The sequence below is a fragment of the Phalacrocorax carbo genome, chromosome 4, assembly GCF_963921805.1.
Source record: "Phalacrocorax carbo chromosome 4, bPhaCar2.1, whole genome shotgun sequence".
NCBI lineage: Eukaryota > Metazoa > Chordata > Aves > Suliformes > Phalacrocoracidae > Phalacrocorax > Phalacrocorax carbo.
In genome coordinates, this window is record NC_087516.1 from 15,200,219 (window position 1) to 15,224,358 (window position 24,140).

At 42.8% G+C, this 24,140-nt stretch overlaps 1 protein-coding gene and 1 long non-coding RNA gene across 4 annotated transcripts in view; one reads left to right on the forward strand and one right to left on the reverse strand.

The window, feature by feature from the left end:
• Window positions 1-4,952, reverse strand: part of SLC2A9 (solute carrier family 2 member 9) — a 114,564-nt gene extending 109,612 nt beyond the window's left edge. The window contains exon 1 of one of the 3 annotated variants that reach the window (XM_064449137.1): window positions 4,866-4,952. In XM_064449137.1, coding sequence (XP_064305207.1) covers window positions 4,866-4,928 — 63 coding nt within the window. In that variant the 5' untranslated portion in view covers window positions 4,929-4,952. Of the gene's footprint in view, window positions 1-531; window positions 798-4,865 lie in introns of those variants that run through there. The other 2 variants (XM_064449139.1, XM_064449138.1) reach the window with 2 other exon arrangements.
• A 9,261-nt stretch (window positions 4,953-14,213) lies between these two features.
• LOC135313245 (uncharacterized) lies at window positions 14,214-21,976 on the forward strand. The gene is made up of 3 exons (XR_010372872.1): window positions 14,214-14,300; window positions 15,763-15,928; window positions 20,587-21,976. It is a non-coding gene; the product is annotated as an uncharacterized LOC135313245 (long non-coding RNA).
• Window positions 21,977-24,140: the final 2,164 nt, after the last annotated feature.

Below are 24,140 nucleotides of genomic sequence, written 5' to 3' on the forward strand. Positions count from 1 at the left end.
CCCCCGGGGAAGCAGGGAAACGGCCTGTCCTCCCTCCCCGGCTCTGCCCTTGCCCCAGGGACCTGCCGACACAGACGGTCTCGGGAGGGAGCGGCTGCTCCCCGGCTCCGGGCGCTGCCCTCCGCCCGTCCTCTGGGTCCCGGCTCGGAGCCGCGGTATTTTTAGCTGTGCCCCCGCGCCTGCCCGCCGCCGGCCTCTCCTGCACCGGCACCAACAACTTTCCGAGCGGGGAAGGGCTCGGCGCCGCCGCCGCTCTGCAACCTGAGCCCTGCCCCGGGCGGGGGGGAGCAGCGGCGAGTTGCGCCGGCTCCTGCGGCCGCCGCGCACCGGCCGCGCCTTCCTCCGCCGCCACCACGCCGGGAAAGGGCCGGAATCGCCCCCTCTCCGGTCAGTCGTCCCCGAGGCACGGGCAGCGCAGGCCGGGCTCCGCCGCCCGCGCAAGCCGTCATTTCCAACGAAAAAAAAAACAACCCACAAAAAAACCCAAAACACAAAAGACGGGGAGCCGCGGCGCTGCTCCGCGCTACTTACGCTCCCGCCCGGGCGGCGGCGGCCGCCCCCCGCCGCCCCCGACACCAGCGTGGCCGCCTCCGGCCCCGCCGCTCGGTCCATGCTGCCGCCGCCACACGTGCGCCGCGGCCGCGCATCCCCGCCGGGCCGGGCCGGGCCGGGGGGGCGGCGGGGTGCGCGGGGGTGCCCGGGCGGGCGGGGGCTGCCTGGCCCCCCCTTGGCAGCGCCGGCCGCGGAGGAGGCGGCTCCCGGGAGGGGAGGGGAGGGGAGGGGAGAGGCAGCGCCTGGCCGCACGGCGGCCGGGGCTGCAGGCCGGGCTCAAAGGATGGAACGGCCCGGGGTTATCTGTCTGCGAGCTTGGACATAACTTAGGCGAATGTGCGCGCCGGGTGCGCGGTTTCCCAGCAGGCCTCTTCCCTCCGCAGGGATTTACCCGGCAGCGCGGGGAAATGCCACGAGTGGAGGCTCACGGCGGCCCCCCCCCGAGGGGCACAGGGGCGGGGGGCCCACGGCTTGCGGGGGGGTGCCCAAGCCGCGGTGCCGCCCGGAAAGCTGGGCTGCCGTTCTGTAAACGGGGCGCTGGGGTAGGGAGGGGAAGAGCTTTCCTCTGTGCCGAGGCTGGGAAGCGAAGGTACCGCAAGACTTGTAGCCAATTAAGATGTTAACCACACGTGTGTGGACGTTTCCACAGCCTTAGGAGGTTTACATCTGACACGCCACAGTCCTGCTGTGTAACAGATGGTGATCAGACAGGCTACCTGGGGAAGATAAAAGCTTTCGGCTATTACTTTTGAAGGTACCTGTTTGCAAACATCACAGACTCACAGGCTGGAAGGGACCTCAGGGATCATCTAGTCCAACCTTTCTAGGAGGAGCACAGTCTAGACAAGATGGCCCAGCACCCTGTCCAGACGACTCTTGAAGGTGTCCAACGTGGCTGAGTCAATCCCTTCCCTGGGGAGATCATTCCAATGGGTGACTGTCCTCAGTGTGAAAAATTTCCCTCTCGTGTCCAATCGGAATCTCCCCAAGAGCAACTTGTGTCCATTCCCCCTTGTCCTCTCCATGGGACTCCATGTAAAAAGGGAGTCTCCATCTTCTTTGTAGCTACCCCTTAAGTACTGGTACGTGGTGATGAGATCCCCTCCAAGCCTCCTTTTCTCAAGGCTGAACAAACCCAGCTCTCCCAGCCTATCCTCATATGGCAGCTTCCCAGTCCTTTGATCATCTTGGTGGCCCTTCTCTGGACCCCTTCCAGCCTGTCCACATCTTTTTTCTAGAGCGGGGACCAGAACTGTACACAATACTCCAGGTGTGGCCTGACAAGTGCTGAGTAGAGCGGGAAGATGACTTCTTTTTCTCTGCTGGTGATGCCCTTTTTGATGCAACCCAGCACCCTGTTGGCCTTCTTGGCAGCAGCAGCCACTGTTCGCTCTTGTTGAGCTTCCTGTCCACCAGGACCCCCAGGTCCCTTTCCACAGAGCTGCTCTCCAGCCAGGTGGATCCCAGTCTGTGCTGCACTCCCGGATTATGTTTTCCCAGGTGCATGACCTTACACTTGTCCTTGTTGAACTTCATAAGGTTCTTGCTGGCCCACTCTTCCAGCCTATCCAGATCTCCCTGCAGAGCAGCTCTCCCTTCTGGAGTGTCTACTTCCCCACTCAACTTGGTGTCATCAGCAAACTTCATCAGGCTACACCTGGTGCCGTTATCCAGATCACTTATAAAGATGTTGAATAACATTGGGCCCAATATCGATCCCTGGGGGACTCCACTAGTGACAGGTTGCCAGTTTGAGAAAGAGCTATTTACCACCACCCTTTGGGTGCGGCCTGCCAGCCAGTTCCCCACTCACTGCACAGACCACTTGTCTAGGCCATAACGCATTAATTTCTCCAGGAGAAGGCTATGGGGGACCGTATCAAAGGCCTTGGAGAAGTCCAGGTAGACAATGTCCACCGCCCGCCCCATGTCAACCAGGCAAGTCACTTTGTCATAGAAGGCCACCAGGTTATTCAAGCACAATCTGCCTTTAGTGAAGCCATTTTGGCTTTTCCCAATCATGTGCTGCAATTGACTTGTGATGGCCCCCAGGAGGATTTGTTCCATAACTTTCCAGGAGATTGAAGTAAGGCTGATGGGCCTATAGTTACCCGGATCCTCCCTCAAGCCCTTCTTGTAGATAGGGGTAACATTTGCCTTCCTCCAATCCTCTGGGACATCCCCCGTCCTCCATGACTTCTCAAAGATTATGGAGAGTAGCCTCGCGATGATGTCAGCAAGCTCTCTCAACACCTTGGCTGGATGGCATCAGGGCCCATTGATTTGTGGGGGTCAAGCTCCCGTAGTAGTTCATATACTAACTCTTCCTTCACCGATGGTGGGTCGGTGTTTGGTTCAATTGGCAATTTTGTTCCCAAAGCCTGGGACCCTACAGTGCTGGTAAAGACCGAGGTGAAGAAGGTGTTGAGGACCTCTGCCTTTTCTGCATCATTTGTGATTTATTCTCCTTTTCTGTTTAACAATGGGCCTATGTTTTCCTTCTTTTTCTGCTTGTGGTTGACATGTCTGAAGAAACCTTTCTTGTTATTTTTCATGTCTACAGCCAGTTTCAATTAAAATTGGGCTTTTGCTTTTCTGACTGCGTCTCTGCACTCTCTGGCTATGCCCCTGTAGTTCTCAGTGGACAATCCTCCACTTCTCCATTTCTGGTGTGCTTCCCTTTTGGATTTGAGTAGACCCAGGAGGTCATGGTTGAGCCACGGGGGCCTCTTGCTCCGCTTACTTCCTTTTCCTTTGTAGGGGATAAACTGGTTTTGTGCTTCCAATAGAGAGTTCTTGAAGAATTCCCAGCTCTCACTAGCTCCTTTGTATTCCATGGAAGCCTCCCATCGAACCCCTCCCAGTTGAGCCCTGAGTGCACTGAAGTTTGCTCTTCTAAAATCCAGAACCCTTGTTTTAGCGGTGACCTTCAGCACACTCAGCAGGATCCCGAACTCCACAATATTGTGGTCACTGCAGCCAAGGCTATCACTAACCGAGATATTACAAAGCAGGCTTTCTCGGTTTGTGAATAGCAAGTCCAGCAGCGCCTCCTTCCTGGTTGGCACAAACCAGTTGCCTAAACATGGGGATTTTGAACTGCTAAGAGTTAAACTACACCTTTTAGTTGGCAATGGATGAGTATTAAGTGCATCTGGGAGCTATTCCCGGAGGACTGTAGTTAATATTGGTGTAAACCTGTGCTGTTTCCACTTCTGACGTGCTACGTGCCTTACAACTAGCTTAGAGCTCTCAGAGTCACAATAACTAATGCCATAAAGCACTGCAGGTTTGAAAGCAGTTTACAGTGCAGCAGCTTTGAAGTGTCTTTGGCTCAGATCAAGCCAAGCAGTGTTTGAATAGAAAGCCAGATGCTACTCGTTAACATGTAAAATTATCGTACATATTGAGAAATGTCATCATAAATGGATGATCTGGGCATCATTTAGAATCTCTTTGAATGATCAGAAGCAGTAAAAATGTCAAGTTAGAAGAATCAAGCCTCTAAAATACCTGGAGTGTATTTGAGGTTAATCAGACACCTGTGTTTTGTTTAGCTTCATTTTAAATAGCCCAGTCCAAGTAGTTCAGTTCATACTTGAATACAAATATTACGGCTGCATGTGATGTACATAATTTCTCACCTTAACACACTCACATTCTTTGACCTTTTACAATTCCTGTTAGTAAGTTACAGAAACTAAACACGTGCTACTCTCTACACCCCTCAAATTTTCATCCTAGCAGCTTCCCCTTCCTCAAATCTCCATGTACCCATGCAAAGAAGCATCAGTTTGCTCTTCTCTTACATGTCAGAGTGGAAGGGGAAAAAGGAGAATAATACACAGCTTTGCAGATTCTTGTAGAAGAAAGGTGTCAGAGACAAAATCAATGCTTTTTTTCCACAGGATGCATCTTCCCAAAATTTCCATTTGAAGGCACAGAAACTCTCCTCCAAAATGTTACCACTTTCCTTGATGACAGAGTCCCTGCCATAGAAGAGAGGCTTTTACCTATTGTAAAGTCATGTAATCCCAGAATGATTTGCCTAAACAGTTTTTTGGCTAGTTCAAAACGAGACGTACATATGAAGAGAAACACAGAAAAAAAATAGAGGCCTGTGATTCAGCTGCACAGTAAGCCCGGTAGCAGTCCAGGTACTAAAGGGAGAAAGGAAGCAGCAGCATCCCTGTGTTTAGGACACTGAGCCCATGTCTGCAGGTATTCACGCAGGTTCCAAACAGTTATTTTCCACCTCCAGTACCCAGATAACAAACAACTGTGTTAACAGAAGATTTGGGGAATTCACTCACCATTTTTTGTTTCACCGCCTTTTTTTCTTTCATCTCACCATTGCTTTGCTGTTTGTTCTCCATTCTGCTACCTTGTTAGGTAATAGCTGAGGAAGAAAAAAGGGAACATTGTGGTACTGTACAGCTGAGGAAAATTTTCTTTTTAATAAAATCATAAACCTGACCCAGGAAGGACTTGGAAAAAGTGTGTAAGAAGCCTAGCTACTCCCTTCAAAAGTCAGACCCTTGTGCAGGAAGGCACAACAGCACCAAGCTGAATGCAGTTAAAAACAAGAAAAAATACCTGTTAAGTGTGTTTATGTAGTTTACTTAGGGGGCAGCATGCTCTTCAGAGCAGGAATAGTAGTTCTTAGCACAACTAAAGCATGAAGAGGAAAAAAGCTACGGTATCAGTCCCTTCAGTGGACGCGCTGTCTCTGTTAGAATAGGAACATCAGACCACTGCAACTACAAAAGGAGTTTAGATAGGTGGAACTACATTACTATGGCTGGGTGGCAGCCAGGACATTTGGATTAATTGGTGGTGTGATTCTAATGATTATTAGACCTTATATTAGCTGGGGCATTGCCTGAACGCATTTGCAGAGGAGGGTTCCATTTATTTACTGTTCTGTCAAGAAAATTCTTGCCTGACAGAACCATATGTGCTTTAATAGTGTTAAAGGACATTCTAATAATCATTTATTAAGAAACTAAACTGATCTCTGGGATTTCAGAGACAGTGGATTATCTGTTATTTACACTGTGCTTCATTGTATGACCTTGGGCAGCCTATCAGTCTGTTCAGTTCATCTGGAATATGGATTACTGGGTTCTTCTATTGCAACACCTTGAGATGACAGCACATTTCAAGACCTTTGCTTGCTTGGGCATTGTGGTAATGATAGATCCAGTCTTGAATACAAGTTTTCTTGTAGACAAGAGTCCACAAGATAGTAAGCTATGATACATGGGGAGTAACAGTCAGTTTAGTGAAACAGCAGGTTGGAGTGGAATTTGGGTTGAGGCCATAACACATACAAGAGCTTTTCTAGGAAGAAATTCTGTCTGATAGAAGTACTGCGGTTGGCAGTACTGCAACCATTATTTCAGATGGTTCCAAGAAATCAGGCTGAGCTTTTAATCAAGAGAACCTAGAGCTGTGACAGCATCCTATAAGTACTAAAGCTAGATAAATTACCTTCTTCCCTCTCTACCTCCCAGTGTAGTCAATACCAAAAACCTGCAAACAATTCCTTTGCTTCTGCTGCAAGGGGCCTTAGTCAATTCCTGCTAAACTACTCCTCAAAAAGAGCTTTCAAGGCAAAGTATTTCACTTTATAAGAGATGCTTAGTCTCATCATTGAACAGTTCACCTGTCCCACGCCACATTTAAGAAGCATACTGAAAATAATGTCAGACTTGCTCACTGCAGCACCCGCATGCTATACAGTATTTCATATATAGATAATGTTAGATAATTAGCTTATTGAAGGTTCTGACAGAGCACGAAGAAAGCATGATCAAACAAATTTAAGAGCTTACAGGACAAAGAGTATATGGGGCATAGCACTGAAACAAAAACAACACAAGCTCAGTCAGAAACAGTCTGCTAAGCATCTAAAGATACGTAACTCAAGCTCACAGCTAAGCTGCTGGCAAGAATGACTTGTGTCTGCCTTCTCTCACCACATTTCTTTTTATACAGCTGATCCTCCTTTTGTTCTTTGAGCAATCTTTAAAACACTTTAAGATATGTCTGTTGTGTTTGGAAAGTTTAATTGCTAACAGTGCACCATCTGCAGAATTGTTCAGATTGAAATGTCCCTCCAATATTTTGGGTAACCCCAGTTTCACAACTTTTTAAACATATCTACTTGACTGTAGAAAAAGGAGTGTTACCATACCCAGGACAGACATCCAATGTACCACAAAATGTAAGAAATCTGGACTGGGGAGGGAGTAGAAATCACTGAAATCCTGCATGAATTTGTCAATGTTACTTTTGCCGTCTTGTTGACTTGCATGCGGGGAAGAGCGACATGATTACAGCAAGCAGAAACCTGATCTTCAGATTGCAGTGTTTGACAAAATCTAAATAATCTAAATAAATTCACTTAGGTGAATGAAAGTCTGAGATTTGCACTGCTGCTGGTGGTGGCCATTCACTGAAAACTTTTAACAGATAGGATGGAAAAGTGTATTCCTTCCCCCTGAAGTTCCTATTGCTAGTACCAGGTAAGTTGCTTAAGTTGTGGATCCAGAAATATTCATTCATTATTCATTCTTTATCATGGGAAATTAGATCTGTCTGCTCCCTATCTTGTACAGGAGGCGACCCATGAATCAGGAAAGGCTCATTTGTGTCACGGCAGGGAACACCTTCCATTCCAGCATTGCAAACAGAGCTACAGTTTGCTTGCTTACTTGTCCAGCAGTTTACTTAGCAATGTGTAGGTTGAGTTCATTGAGTACATGCAATCCAACTGACTGCCACAAATTGTTAGCCTTGCAGAGATGGCTGGGTAGTTCACAGAGCAGGAGCATTATGACTGGTACAGCAAAGTGACTTGAGAGAGGTATGAATAAACCTAATATAATCTAGGTTTGGTTTGGAACTTCTGTCGAATATCCAGCATTCATTAACTAACTGCATGTCAGGAAAAACAAAAGCTATCGGAAAGCTGTCGTGTTCACAAAAAGAAAATATGCAAAGGGACCAGTTTCAGAAGAACTCAGGTTTTAAATAGCCTTATTTGTTACATAGATGACAAAATCACCAAGGAGTTGACCACCTCAGAAAAGCTGAGTTATAGGTCACAGTTACCAAGAAAAAAACCCAAACTAAGAAGAGTATAAGGCCTGGAATAGATCAATTTATGTTGTTGTCCAGTCTGAGTGCAAACCACGTTTGGGCCAGTACCCAGTCAGGGGCCATTTGGCATCTTGTTCAGGTGGCCTGGACTTACACCAAGCCACTGGTCACTCCACCCAAGGCATAACAGCAGCAAGCTTCAGGCAGTTTATCTGTGATTTAAAAGGTTCTGCTGACACAAATTCCTCGTTGTGGGCATACACTGCTTCCCTGTCTGTCTCCCAAGTGCAAAACATATTACCTCTATAAAAAGATTACGTCTATGTCAACATTGCGCTACTATGCACAGGGAAAACATGGGAGTCAGAAGAGCAGCTTCCAGCTGACAAAATTCATTTGTAATTATAAACTAGCACAGCCTCCCAGGGATGTAAAGGGACTGCTCTGCACTCCTCAGAGTAAACTTCTTTCAGGTGTAGCACAGAATAGTCTGGTTTCTTTTAAAAATGGGAAAAAGAAGCACTAAAGACACAACATTGCATTAGGGTGTTGATCGCAAAGCTTTAGAAAACAGTGTGAATATAGCCTGGACAGACTCGGTAAGTCCTCCTGGGCCACGGTAGACTGACTTTTAATAATTTTTGCTTTTGGGAAGGCAAAATTGTCCAACTTGAGGACTTTGGTTCCCTATGCATTGTACTGGAAATAAGGAGGTGCTTCAGAAGACCATTTTTTTTTCAACACTAACACTCCAGTAAAAGAGGATGGAGGAGAAAAGTTTTGAATCTCACTCCTATCCCGTAGCTTGTGTGCTTTATAGCTACTACTGATACCTTTTTCCACTGAACCCAGAGCTGAAATTCTCTGTGGCTGACGAGTTGTGCCTTTCAGTGAAGGAGCCATCCTTGCAAGGTAACAGGCTTAAGGTGAGGACTTCCCTGTGCTTCCAGCTAGATGCTTCTGTCACTAGTCTATGGCGTGAACTTCAATGAATGTGCTCCTCTCCCTGGTACTGTAAATCACACATACACACTCACGCAAAATAAATCCAGTGTCATTTAATGAAAAGATTGATTAATTAGAGCATCCAATATGAAGAACACATTCCAACTTTCTGTGTTCCCCAAATCAGGAACAATTTATGTATTAGATCCTGATAAGTGACATAACTATGAGGTTAAAATAGGTATTCTGGAACTCCATTAAGAACTGAAGGGATTATTTTCTTCTCAAGTAGTTTTGTTAAACTATATCTATTGTGGTGCAAGTGAGACTGTACAAGTCAATCCTTCTTATATGGAAAGGAAAGTTTATGGAAAATATCAAACAGTACCTATCTTAAAATATCATTGCTGGAGTCAGGTGTGGCATGCCTTTAATTTGGCGCAGAGCATTCCTATGGTACTGAACCATTTAGCAAGAATTAATCTCAAATACTGTAGATACCCCAGCTTCCAGAAATACCTGTTATCTTAAGTAATCAGTTGGCAGTGTTAAAAAATATGCATGCCTCTTTTTATCTATATCTGTACTATCAGTCCTAAAGTGTCTTTACAAGATGATGAGTTATAGTATCTGGATTTAAGTATTTCATACAAGTCAGAATCTGATCTCTTCTACCGAGAAGGGGAAAGATTGAATTCCTATTTCAAAATGAAAGTGGTTTTTTTTTTAATATAAATTGTGGGAAAAAGTAAAGCTATTTTCCATAGAAATCTATTAACCAGGAGAGGAAGATCGAGATTTGAGAGTTAATGACTGCTTATATAGAAGCTCAGTACTTGACTAGCCCAGGAAATTATTTGTTGACAAATTTCACAAAATTTGTTTATACCAAGATAAATCTATTCCTCCCTCCTCGAGTCAAACCCTTGAGAATATTGCCACATTTAAGAAGTTGCTCCAGAGTGTCAAGTCCAACTTCTACGCGCTACTCACCACTTATCCAGTGTTCTTCACTTCCAGTGATTTCTGAACTTCAGTGCAGTTCTGAAGCAGCCCTCTTCTCTGAAATAGGGACAGTTAAATCATTGAATTAAACTCAGAGTTAGCTTTAACTCTTTTATACCTTTTCAGAAGTAATAAATAATTAACAGTAAAAACAAAGAATAGTATGACGCTTCAGCTGGAATTCATGCAGTAAGTCTTTCCTACCCAATAGAAAACAAACTGCCTTGTATGGCTGCAATACCATACAAGAGGTCTTTGTTTCAGTTGCCACACAACGTGAAAAAGCTTTGCTTCCCACACTTGAACCAATAGACATTTGACATTCAAACGCCCAAGGCTAGGACTAGCATTCATATACTCTTAGCCGATTACAAGTGACCAGGTGGAAGAACACCCACAGCATTCCCTGTGCTGTAAATGGCTTTTAACTGTGACATGTTGGGCCAGTACCTGTGCATGTGAGACAGCGTATGGTACTTGTTGGGAGTCACCCCTTTGCAAGGTTTTGAAAAGCTGGGACAAGACATAATGTACAGTAACAAAAACCACAGTAGTTTGTTAAAAGATTTACTTTGTCTGCCATTCTGGCTTTGTGCCATAGAGAAGGAGCTCCATATCAGTGTTAGTTTAAACACTAAACAAAACACAGGTCAGGACAAGGGTCTGACTTTGCTTTTTCTGTCAGTTCCTTACATCCCAATGCTAAGCAGAGATAAGAACACTGTTCGGTGTGAAAAGGTTCTCTGTTTGGGCTTTTCCCTGCTGGTATACATATTGCATTCTCTGAAAACCCAATGTATGTTAAATTAGGCTCATCAGCAGTTCCTCAAGGACCTTAATAGCTAATTTAATTGGATTGCTGTAAGCTTGCGGGTGCTAAGCTATCCAAGATGTTAGATAGAGAGGCAGCTGTACAGAGGCGAGTTGGCTGAAACTGTAAGTTCTGGCTGGTATTTGAAGGAACCCTGTTGTTTTAGGGAAGGTGGCATTATTGAGCATGTGGTGCTTGGTTTGTATTTCAGGTTATGATTGTTCTGGCAGCTCCTGCAGATCACTTTTGACCCTGTTACATAAATCTCAGTGAAGTTCTCAAAAGATACTACCATCAGTTTGCTTCAGCTGAACATAGGTGTTTTTCCACAGTTACAAGATGCTAATCAATGAAAACACCACTTTGGGGGGACAGGAAAATATGCTCTCCTTAAGATCCCCTAGCATATTTTATCTAAAAGTGTCTTAAACTTGGCACCCAATATCTTAAAATTAGCAGGAAAAAAGTAAAGTCTTATACATTAGCCCTTTGTAACACACATGTTACAGTGTTTATAAGGAAATAGGAGATTCTCTCCTTACTCTCTGGAATGAGAGTGAGGGAGTGGATGGGTGAGGTCCAAATATATCTTGTATCTTAGATGCAAGTGACAGATGATACCTTCCAGACCTATATACGTTTAATTTACATTTTACATAATCTGCATTTTAACTGAAATCTTCACAACTTTGAAATTAATAAAAAGTGATTAGGTTTGTGACATCTAAAAGCAAGATGCACTACTTCTTAGTAGCATTCGTCACTTGTGGAAAGGTCTTGTTTGCTCAGCATGTCCCATGATTAGCATAAGGATAGGAAAATAAGCAAGACAAGACTATGAAGCTGGCACTGCTACATTATAAAACCTGTTATATGTGGTTGTGTAAGCTTTGGGAAGACGTGCCTGTGAAAAAAAGTATGAATTCCGTGATTATTCTAGCCCATTCTGTGCTAGAACTAATCCTTTCAGACTAAACAAAGCTACCTCTTTGATCCAAGTTTTCTTAAGATTCAAGTTTATAAATTTGGCCTGTATCAACTTGAGCAAGAATACAAATAAATCATCTCAAGGGCAACTTACACAGTCATGACTAAGAAAGAGGACAAACAAGAATTGCTTTGTTAGATACCACACAAGAAAGCAAAGATTTTTTTTAACTGAAATTTAAACACAACAGGAAAAAATAGAATCTTTACAAACAAGCCTAAGTTGAAAGCTCACCAACTGAATATTCAGACAGAAGTCTATGAAATATTAATTTCAGGTTCAAAAGGAATTTTTTCATTGTTAGGAACAGAAACGCTGATATACATGTGATAACTGGAGAGTATACAGTGTCTGTAACTGTATGTGTGAATGCTCATTCACACATAAAGATGTATCCAATTTCTATGCAGGTAGGCTGCTTCGGAAATTCAGTCTCAAATTGGTAAGCCAAATTGGTGCTTAGATTTTAGTTCTATAAAAATGCCCTGATTTTGCAAAGGAGTAGTATACAGTTTAGTTTTAAACCTAATTCCATAGGAAAATTAAGCACATACATAAATACTCTAGCTTCTTACTTAGTCAAACCCCCAAAGCTGGAATTTGGTGTTTTATGGCTGCATGTCCTTAATGGAAATGTATCACGTTCCTGCACTGCTAAAACCATAGTACTGAGAGAAAAGCCAGGACACCGACCATTTTTATTTAGTAGTCTTTTCAGCTTAAAAACGCCAAAGTTCCCAACATGTAGGTGTCAGTACAAGCAGGTGTAACAGATCCGGGGAGGGAGGGGAACAGAACAAGAATATTGCCTAATTGAAAATAGTTTTTACTGATTATTACAGTGCCTTGGATCAGCTACAGCAGAGTATTTCCCAGTTATTTGGAAGAAAAAGTGGTTAATAATTACCCTTTGTCGTGTTGGCCGTTAGTGTTGTTTTAACCATTTTCTCTCATTTACACATGCAAGTCTGGTGTGTCATCATTTAGGAAAGATCTTACAAGGCATGAGTTTAATGTTGTCATTATGTTAGGGTTATTTGCAACATTACCTTCCATGTAGATTAAAGCTAGTTAAATCTTTGCCAAGTTATTTCCAGTGAAGTCAGACTAGCATCCACCTGCCATTTAGTAAATGTTGAATTAAATATTGACAAGTAAAAGCTTTTATGTTGTAAGGTCATGCCCTGAGTTAAGACCAGAGCTGCTCCTGGGTACAGGTTCTTTCCAGGTGTAAAGGAAACATGCTCAAAGTAACTCTTGTGATCAAGAAGGATTGTGCCCCAAAATGAAGCCTTTCTAGGGTCAGAGTACCCAGCATCTAGGGGTTTTTTGGCTGAACATTGGACAATACTTTCAGAATTCCCAAGATCAGTATGTTTGAGCAACTTCTGTTGTCTTTATTAATGTTGTAAGCAAGGAAACAACTTCTCACCAGGGTACTAAGGGCTTGAGCCTTCCTTCTCTCTTTGTGTAGTAGCAAAACCTGCTTCCAGCAGGCAGATGGCCAGATGAATTCTTTACACATCTTTTCCTAAAGTATCATTATAGACATCAAGAACAGGCAGGCAATTTCTACAGAAACTCTTTTTCCAATCAGCAGTCCTATTACAGTTAGGAATTGTTTACTACTCCTCTTGAAATCTTCAGAGGAGCACTAGTGATCTTTTTGAAAGATCACTTAAACTGCTAACACATCAGGCTCTAACACAAGGCACCTCCAGGTGAAGCTCTGTGTTCTGACTCACAGTATTATCCTTGACAATATAATGACTCCTTCTAGTCTTAGACATCACTCTTGACCTCTGTGGAGGGGGAAATAACACAAAATGCCTTTGCATGCATTGCACTCTCAGCCAGTCTCTAGTTTGCTCAAAACTTGAGTTGCAGGGCTCGAGCTCCAGCCCCCTGGGAGCAGCGAGTGCTGCTCGAGCCCAGAGTCCACACATTCCTCACAATGCTGAATGTGCCTAAAAAGGAGGCAGAGCAAGGCCAGAGTAGAAATATATACTCATGTTGCTTTCTTGTGAAAGTTGGTCCTGGAAATCAAGCTAGGAAAATAAACTTTGCCAAACTTTGCCCTATCCAACCTGCCCAGTTATTTTAAATAGCCCCAATCCCAGCTTTGCTTCAAGCTGCCAGACCCTTTTAGCTCGTCTAGCTGTAGTTTTAGGTCTGATATCTCGTTTTTTCTTCATCTAGGGACTAAAAATAACACAGAGATATTTGTGTAACAAATTATTCTCTCTGCAGATTCATGAAACCTGGCAAGCAACAGCTCACAATTTATTCTCTTGAAGGCTAAGAGTTATTACCAAAGTATTCCCCTCTAAAAGTAGGGAAAGATAATGTAATATAAGAATTGGCTTTAAAGTGTCACTACCTTAATTTGTATAAATAAAGCCTAATATGTAAATATGGTAACATTATGCATGTTGTGAACAAAGGTGGTTTTCTCCCACTTTGAGGAACTGGAGAATGAAAGAGAAAAACTAGTGAGATAGATCCTTCCACCTCTTCCAAGCTTTAGCTGTGATTTCCAGGGGCATTTAAATGTCTTTTACTATAGCTTTAAAAAGGCTACAAAAAATGTTTCATCACACTCAGTAGGTTTCAATTACATGAACATAAAGATGCAAAACTCCCTTACATTTCCAGGTGTTATGAAATACTGGAAAGGCTCATGGCTGAAGTGCTTGCTTTACATTTCAAAAGCTATTTGGGTCAAAGTCTGTTAATTATTACCATTTTCAGCAGTTCTTGGTGACAAGGCCCTGAGCACATAGCCTATCCTGGGCTCAGGGCCAGCTCAGAGGATGGGTGCAGGCACCCAGCAGTGAGGAGAGCCTCTCTGAAGAGCAGGGACTCCTCTCTACCTTCACTCAGGAGAGCATGGTAAGGGGATGGTCTCGGCGGTTGTCCTCAGTCCAGGTTAAGCTTATCCAGACCTTTACCCTGACCAACAGGCCTGACTTGGCATCTCAAACTCGGACCTGCCTCATCCCTGTGGACCTGCCTGACCCTAACTCGCTGACTTTGATTCTCATCTGAGCCTCAGACCTGCCTCATCACCAGGGGGTTGTCTGCAGATCGGGGCTCTTGGCCAAACCTGGCCACTGCCACCAGGTGACTGGCAGTCTAGCAAAGACATAGTCAACAAAAATTAGTACCTAACATACGTAAAAGGCACCATTATATAGTAAATTCACATACCATGTGGAGCTGCAGACCAATAATTAAAAAAAAAAAAAAAGGACTGGAGGTACAGATAACTTGTTATAACCCACCCCCCACCAGGGCAAAACTATCAGCCTTAGGACCTGGAGGAGCAGGGGGTGGGTGGCCATAATGCTAGGGAGAGGAGCAGCAGCTGAGGAGTGTGTGTATAACACTTCTGACTCCATTGTTATTCTCTCTTCCTCTGTAATAAACAGATCTGGACTAATAATGAGACTTAAAATTCCAATTATAGCAACAATAAACTCACAGTTATCAATAAATTCTTAGTAGATCAAAGGTGTGCTTCCTCTTTACCCATAAACTATATCTTGAGCATAACAGTGTTTCCATTCCATGATTTTCTGCTCCGGAAACCGGAGCCATTTGAACGGTAATCTCTAGAAAGGGAGGTGGGTGACACTACAAGAGTTTAGTATAGTATAGTAACTTTGTTTGTCAAAAGCAGGGCTCTTTCAGCTGGTTAACACTTGTAACAGCAAAAGGAGTTCTCCGTTAAAAAAAAAAATCATCTTTGCTTCAGTTGCAGTCAAATTGTAAAACAAATTGTAAAAAACTTAATTGTCAGCCTTTGCACAAGATGATAAGTAATACTTCTTAACTGACTAATTATTTAGTTGTCTAATCATTTATAAAAATGATTATTTAAGCAGAACAGCATATTCCAAGAAGACATTAGAAATTAAATTCATTTCACTGTGATTTCAAGTGAATAAGGTCTCTTTGTATTCAATTTATGGAATAAAGGGGCATTGACAGAAATCCATTATTTTGGATCCAAACTTTTCCTATGGAGAGGAAGAATAACTTGTGACAGGTGAACTTATATGGCTCATCTTCACACAAGGTTTGCTACATTTAAAACCCATTTCCACATGGAGCTGAGTATGTTTCCTGCAGCGGGACTGAAGGTTGAGGATTATTTTCCAGGAATAACCAACCACCTACCAGTTCAAATCTTCTACATCATATTATGAAATAATTCCATAAAACATTTCTGTGCTTTCCCTGGGGTGATGATTGTCACATAATGGACAGAACACAACTTTGTAATTAAGGGCAGATGGGAAGAGTGGCCTAGCCGAGGACTGTTGAAGTGTTTCATACTGCACTGTTGCAGGCACTGATTTCTGATGTTGAAGAACACACCCTGAGCCTTCAGAGAAAATGCCTAAACCCCACAGGAAGACATCTGGTGAATGACTCTTAGCAAAAGAGCTCTTCCAGTGAGAAGACAGCATACCCTGTAACTGTACAAGCTTCCAGACATATGCACAGCTTCTCAGGTAACATAAAAGCACCAAGTTATAAATCTGCATAACACCCTATGTGTCTTGGTTTTGGCTGGGATAGAGTTAATTTTCTTTGTAGTAGCTAGTACATGGTTATGTCCTGGATTTGTGCTGAAAACAGTGTTGATAATACAGGGATGTTTTCGTTACTGCTGAGCAGGGCTTACACAGAGCCAAGGCCTTTTCGGCTCCTCACCCCACCCCACCAGCGAGTGGGCTGGGGGTGCACAAGGAGCTGGGAGGGGGCACAGCTGGGACAGCTGACCCCAACTGACCCGAGGGTTATTCCGTACCATAAGACGTCATGCTCAGCGTATAAAGCTGAGGGAAGAAGGGGGGGGGGGATGTTTGAAGTGATGATGTTTTGTCTTCCCAAGTAACTGTTACACGTGACGGAGCCCTGCTTTCCTGGGGATGGCTGAGCACCTGCCTGCCCATGGGAAACAGCGAATGAATTCCTTGTTTTGCTTTGCTTGCACAGAAGGCTTTTACTTTACCTAATAAACTGTCTTTATCTCAACCCATGAGTTTTCTTACTTTTACTCTTCTGATTCTTTCCCCTGTTCCCACCCAGGGAGGGGAGTGAGTGAGCAGCTGTGTGGGGCTTGGTTGCCAGCTGGGGTTAAACAGTCCTTTTTGGCACTCAACATAGACTCAAAGGGTTGAGATAATGACAGATCTGACCAGAGAGCGTTAAAACAAATTTGTTATAAGCATTCATTGTTAGGTTAATAGTTGCTGGTCATGTTGATTTATTTGCTCTCAGAGCTGTGCTTTGTCACACCTTACTTGCTATATATGTTCCCTCTAGTGCTGTTTATCATCTCTGGGGTCTGGATTAAGGTTATCATTTTGCTGATATGATAAAATTACTGGTCATTAGGCTAATCTGGTACTTGTGCTCAGCATTGCTGTCATCTCTGTACGTCAGGAACCATCTCTCAGAAACTATTAATAATTACACTTTACCTATTCTCCTCAGAGAGCCAATTTATGGGGGAGTTGGCCAGGGAGGTGGGGGGTGCAGCCAGTGCTCAGCAACTGGCTGGGCATCAGTCAGCAGGTGGCGAGCAATTGCATTGTGCATCACTTGTTTTGTATAGTCTTTTGTCATTATTATTATTTTCTCTTTCTTTTCTGTCTTATTAAATTGTCTTTATCTCAACCCACAAGTTCTACATTTTTTTCCAATTTTCTCCCCCATCCCACTGTGGGGGGGGAGTAAGAGAACAGCTATGTGGTGTTTAGCTGCCTGCCGGGTTAAACCACGACAATATGATAGCCCAGTGTCCTCTCTTTGGGTTGCTACTGACAGCTACCATATAAAGTTTCTTTCCACCTTTATCTGCTTCACTCACGCTCAAGCATTTCCTCTTGTAGAAACATTTTCGTCCGTTGAGTCTTAAGTACTAGTTTTGAAGTTCAGTCTGAGCTGACCTCTGACCACTCTTGCTGCTGAAGGTTTGCAAGCTGAGCAAGCTGCTGTCACTTCTTGCTGTAAGCTAGTAGTATATCAAAGGAAAAACACTGATATGATATAAAGCAAATCATTAACAGTAAGATTGTCACTAGATTATCAGAAGAACCTAGGACATTTCATGAGACTCAGATTTTACTGCCAGTTATGCCAAGAGGATGTGATAGTGATTGAATTATACCCAAATGCATGACTCATACCACATATTTCAAAAAAATCCTGGAACAACACTAATGTTCCCGCATTTCACTTTGCTGTTGGTTCAAGGGGCATTACTTTCATGTTAATGCATATGTTGTTAATTAATAAAACATTAACCTGAGAACAGAAACAGGAATCTATAGTTAGTGCATACTAAGCCGTTGGGAAGAATGTACAAAGTCATGACCTTATTCCCCAAGTGAGTATTAAAATAATCAGTAATGGCATAGCAGAGTTTGTGGTATAGATCCCCTCACCTCCCATTTATGGTGTAGTGACAAATCAGGGGTGTAAGTACTTTGCACGACCCACTCTGTGAAAGGAAATTCACTGTTCCAGTCCAGTACAGGATGCAAGAACATGCTATCTACGCACAGAAGCAAGTTATACAAGTGCTAAAACACCATGCTAAACTGGATATTGGTCATAGTGCTGAATGTAGCTAATTCTGCATAAAATTAATTCCATCAAATCTTAGAGTAATGCACATTACTACCATTATCTGGGGATCGTATTGCTCAACCTATTATTGAGTTATTTTGAAAAGGAGGGCAGAGGTGAGGAGGATGTTTGCATAACAGTGTACTGAGGACAGTCGAATCTAAAGCAAATTGCAGTTGTAGAAAGTCACTTTGTGTTTTAACTGACAGATAAGATTAATTGCTCATACATGCATATTAATCAATGTAGAAAAAATCTTAATACATATACAATAATGGACTAATGGGTAGGTATTTTAATTTGGGAAGATCTAGAAACCATTGTGCATAGTTCTAGGAAGCTGTCAGTTCAGTTCTGAGGCAGACAAAACAAGCAAAGCGTTAAAATAAATCTTAATAAAAGAGTCCATATGTTGCTACTGATCCAGACTGCAGCCAGCAGTACATTCTGTTATGGACCTTTCCTCTCACAAAAGATGCAGAGAAGGACAGAAATGATGAATTCTGCTGTGTGAGACTGAGTATATGAAGGACTCCTTAGCTTAGGAAGATTTACCCTTTTCCCTTGAGTTGTCCTTTCCTTGCAGAACCTTTGCAAGGTACAGATAACTACACAGTCTCACTTTAATAAAACCAGTCAGTTCTATATTTGGTCCAGCCCCGTATTCACATCTTATAATGGCTAATAGTGGATATTCAAGGATGCTGTAAGAAACAAAGCAAATATATGAAAAGCATTTCCGAATTCATCTTCCGGTCCAGCTTCCGGTTATTGGTTTCTTAGGAGCTTCCTAACTTAGAGTATGTATTTGGATCCATTTTCCGTGCTCCTGTTTCACTTCTCCAATTTATATTTTTGTTCCAACATCCTAATGACAATGCGTTCCACGGGATCAATACATGAGATTGGCAATTTTATCTTCTTTTCTGATGACTTCTCTGGAAGCTCCCTAATTCTTGTGTTGTGAGACTTATTGGCCATACTCTTCCCAAGCTAAGTTGTGCTGGTTTATATGCATATTTGTGCATCAACTGTTTGGTTCCCTGGGCACACTCCTGTTGTGCCACATGAAGCAATTATGCCTTACAGGCTGTGTCTAAATTAGTCATTAAAACAGTTCTCATTTTCCTAAACTTACAAGACATCCAGTTCACATGCTCCAAGCTTCTCTGCCTCACAAGCCAGAACACATCTTGGTTTACCGCAGTTCAAAATAAAACACTACTGTGGTTGCACCATAATCTTCTCAATGTGCCCAAAGAATCTCTCCTCATCTAATGCTGTAACAGGCAGCCTTAGCCTTAGGCTTCTCCCCTCCCAGCAGTGGTCTGGTATGCTTATTTTAAAGAGGAATTGTGCTGCAGAGTACATGTCCATTTTGGTACAATTCTCCACTTTTCCTGAGGTGCTGCAGTGCTGCCAGGAACTGGTGCAAGAGATTGCTCAGAGCAGAGGCAAATCAGAGCTGGAGCCAGACCCTCCAGGTCAGAGAGAAGCAGGGCACCACAGCCAGCACTGCTTGCTGGGGAAGCCACCAAAGGAGTGTTACCAACAAAATGGAGCACTACAGCCTACAGAAGCAGCCTGTTGCTAGTATAGTCCTACAAATTGAATACCCTCTGTTAGAACAAGGAGCTGAGAGTGGGAAAGGAAAAGCAGAGAAGTCAGTCACATCCCAAGGATGACTGGACTACAATCAGACTATTTGAGTTATTAGTTTGCCTTTAGGGCAATGTTTAATGAATTTCTTTTTTCCTCACCTTTTGTCCATCCTCTCAAGCTTCCTGCAATAAAGTTCCTTGTTCAGCTGTTTACTTCCATTTCAGAACAGGTTTCATTAAAATTGTCTCCCCTTTACTCCCATCTTATTTGATAATTGCTTATGCTGTTTCTACTTCAGTTGTGATAACAGATCTTTAGTGTCTCTGGGGGAGAGAGGTCTGACAGCTCCTGGCTATCTGTTCCTAAAGACCTGGAACAGGAAATACTGTAATTATGTAAAAATGTTTAGATTCTTGTACTTGCCTGTTTTTTGTGATGGAGGAATACAACCCATGAGAATGTTAAATATCACAAGTGTTTGTCATGCCTGCTCCCTTTTCCTCCCCAGCCCAACCCCTCTCTGAGAGGACTGCATACACATTAGGCTTTCAGAGTGTTTTTTGTTCACTAACATTGCGCAACAAAGGTTTGTGCACATCAGATGCGTAGGGTGTGCTCCTGAACACCACAAACGTCTGCAATCCCATTACTCTCAAGTCTCACTGTGGAGGGGCACAGGGGTAATATGCTTATTGGCAAACTCATTAACCGTTTTCCTTTCATTTATTTTATAAAGTGGAGTGATTCTCAATTAGTAAGCTAGTTTTATCTGCCTGGCTAAGCCAGACCTAACAGCAGAAACAGACAAGTCTTACAGGAATTTCTGAGAGCTTTTAGCAATATGTATATAATAAAATACTTCTCTGGTCTTATGCACATTTTCTCTTCTTTTCCTTCCCACCCCTCTGACAACTAAATTCTGAATGTGAAGCTCGCAAGTCTGATATACAGCATTAAGAGGTCTGCTCAATAGATGGTGAAGTCTAAAACTGCTCATTGCTCTTCTGTAACACATCAAGTATCAACTGGTGATATGAGGACAACATGTGAATCCTGTCCCTGAAAGAATCTCCTGCATGGTGTTTCAGCATCAGACTAAACAGTGTAAAAAGCATAACATGGTGTTTAGAAGAATAGTAGTTTAATAATTGATTATCAACAAAAGGTATGACATTAAATAGAGCCAAATACCATTTTTATCAGCTGTACCAGAACAAGCTGATGATCTGCAAGCAAGCATGATAATATTGCCACTGCAGTCAGTTTTTCCAACTTCGTACTCAAGATAGTAAGAGATATATACAGAAGAGCCACAACAGAAGAGCGAAACACCATGAATTTGTCTAAATTGAAACTCATGATGATGTTTCACTGGTTTCACTGTTTGCTATTCCCCCTTCTTCCCTAACAGAAAACAGATAAATTCTCAAGCAGTTAATAAAAGATGGAAATTTGTCTGATTGCTTCATTAGGCTGCAAAAGCATAACCCAGGGAAGCTGGAACAGCAAAAAACTAACTTGTGTAATTACTGTTGCAGAAGAGGCATGCAGCTTCTAGCCAGCCTGTAAGAAACAGCTAGCCAGAATAAGCTAGACAAACTTTTAATGTAGCCACTGTTACTCCAGTATGAATTCTTACTGTCTCAAAGGAAGCAAAAATTGTAACATACCATATGGACGTAACCTCTTTCACTACAGTACCTGCCATTATAACTGCATTAGGTGGGCACATAAGCCATGCAATATAGATATATATGCTATTTCTATGGAATACCCTTCATATATGTCACTCCTTGAAATAGTCAGTGCTGGTGTCAACTGTAGTTTGTCAACAATCCTCAAGCCAGCAAGGTAGAGTAAATACTATATTTTGCAGGTCTGAGAGACTGCACTTTTCTTGAAACAGAAATTTGGACAATTTTGGTGATTTCTTCCACTCAGTCTCCTGCAGCTCTTTTTTTTTTACTACGGCTTTCCATTCCACCTCTCACAGCATTCGTTCAAGATACAAAATAAATTCCTGAAGCTCCTTAAGCTGCTGTCCCCATCTTACCTTTCCTCATATTTCTACAAGACCGGAACATGATGTTATCCAAGGCTCAGTTCTGCCCCATGGCCCCCACATCCTCGTGGCTTGGTTTGTCACTTAATTGTTTTGATTAATATTTGTTTCCCCCTAGGTGCAAAGTACTACCATGGCATCCTGCTGTCTGCAATTATCCCAGCCTCAGCTTTGCTTGAAACTGTAGCTTTAACTCTTCAACTCCTTTCTCTGTGTATAAGTAATTTAGACCTAATTCTACTTGGAATTAATACATAATGTGCCGTTCCTCATCTTTTTTCTGGGACATTACCTTATGCTCACACTTCACCCCAAAATCCACAAGAGCAGATGTTAATGCCAAAGCCTGTTTACCACACCAGACCCTATGGCATTCAGACCTCATTAAGTGACCTCTGTCCTGACCTACATTGGTTGATTAAAGCCTAGTATCCTTTGTGGGATAGGATACATCAAGGATAAGATAATCTCTCAAACTGGAGGTTAGGTTGCAGCACATTTACATGCACATCTTTGTTGTGACTCATGCCTGTACACATAGTTCTGCAGAAGCCACAGCCCTCTCTGGCCAAATCAAGACTTGTCTGTGTTACACAAGGCTCTGACTGACCACAGATTTTTTGAGACAGCAGATTATATATGAAGTTATTCCTCATATCTATGCTTCTCCTTTGCAGTGGGCTGTTCATGAAAGGCAATATCGAGAAGACTGACTGCATTTGGACACTGACCATCCAAACCTAGATCCATCACCTCTAAACTGAACTGATCTTTACTGATATGAATTGTTGTTCTACCCAAAGAAATGCTTGGAGATCAGAGCAAGGGAGCTTGCATGAGTAGTGAAAGGGATAATGTAACAGCTTCAGATAACTACAGAGATTGAGAACAAGACTTCATAACTTTTGATCACATGCTGCTTAACTTTTTTCAAAAACCCAAGGAGGAAGGAATCTGGCTGTGGCTCTCTTTTAAGCTGCCCTCTTTCCTACATGTTCTTTCATGTTTACAGGGATTGAAATACTGTCTTGAAATACTGACAGCTCAGCAGACAAAACAACTTTTAACTATAGTTGCCCCTCCTCAAGGTTAGTCTTAAGTATTTTCGCATGAAATTGACCTACTCAGTTTCTGTAGCAGTGTCAGATGACACCAAATCCTTTGTCAGAGTGTAAGAGTTGATAACACTCTCTTCAAAGTGATCTGGCAATACACGCTCTCTTATGATCTCATTCTATCTGCTTCACTTGTTCTAAAGCTCAAGTTATTTTTTAATCCTTTTGAAAAACAGCTTGCAATCCAAAAAATTTGTACTGGAATACCTTTCTATTACAGAACATGAAGTTCCTTTTCAGCTAGAAATCCAGGTGTCTTCCAACATTATGTATTTGTTCTTCCTTTTAAACTTAAATTAAAAATGTATAGCTGTTGTATGACCACAAAAATCCCTTGCCAATTTGTAAACTAAGTAGCAGTAATAAAGTAATGGAACAGTAATAAACATTATAGCAAACTGATTTGACAACTCCCTAGTTAAACAAATCTTTACTACTTGTTCTTCTATCCATTGTCTGTGATGTTTGTTCATAAAATTTCTTCCTAATAAAAGGTCTAGGATAAATCAAAAGCTTCCTTGTCCCCTCCACCATAACACTAGGGTTAGGAATGAGAAACAACAACTGGCTGCTAAGACAACGCCGTGAGGGCACTGTGTCCCTCAGTAGGATGCTTTGGTTTCAGTGTGGTGGGGAAGAGAAAGAAAAACCCCTTGCTCCATTACTTGTCTATTTTCTTTCTCATTCATGGACCTGTTTTGTCTGATTTAAAAGACAAAGTAGATACAAACTCTTTTCAAGCAGTTCGGATTCTACCCTAGCACCAGAAATAAGAAGTTAATTTCCATTTCTCAGCTGCCACTGATTTTACTATGAGGGAGGACTGAAGATTAATCTTCAGTGATTTGCTGTACATTCTTAGAATCTATGATTTGATGTTCTGTTACTATAACATGAGACTCAGTGGGAAACATACACCCTGGAGGTACAGAGATAACCAGGAGGTTAAGGTCTGGCATTGGATGAGGGAGACCACCCCATGCTTCAGCACAGTGCTACCTGGGGGGTTTTGGTTTTGGCAGGGGGGTGGGAAGGACCCAACAAAACACACAGACTCAAAACTGAGAAACATGTTTCTCTATCCTTTGCTTTTCTCCACACAGCCACCTTCTTTCTCCTCTTCTTCTGCCCTTGCCCTCTCACGACTATGGCTGAGCAACACAGACAGTCTCATCCTCAGGCTGAGGACCAAAACCGTTCCTCAGAGCGGGGAGGAAAGGAAGGATGAATGGGGTATACCAGGATGGCAGGAGTAGAACAGGGGCTTATAGAGAGCGAGCTAATACTATCTGGACTAGGAGCCTGGAA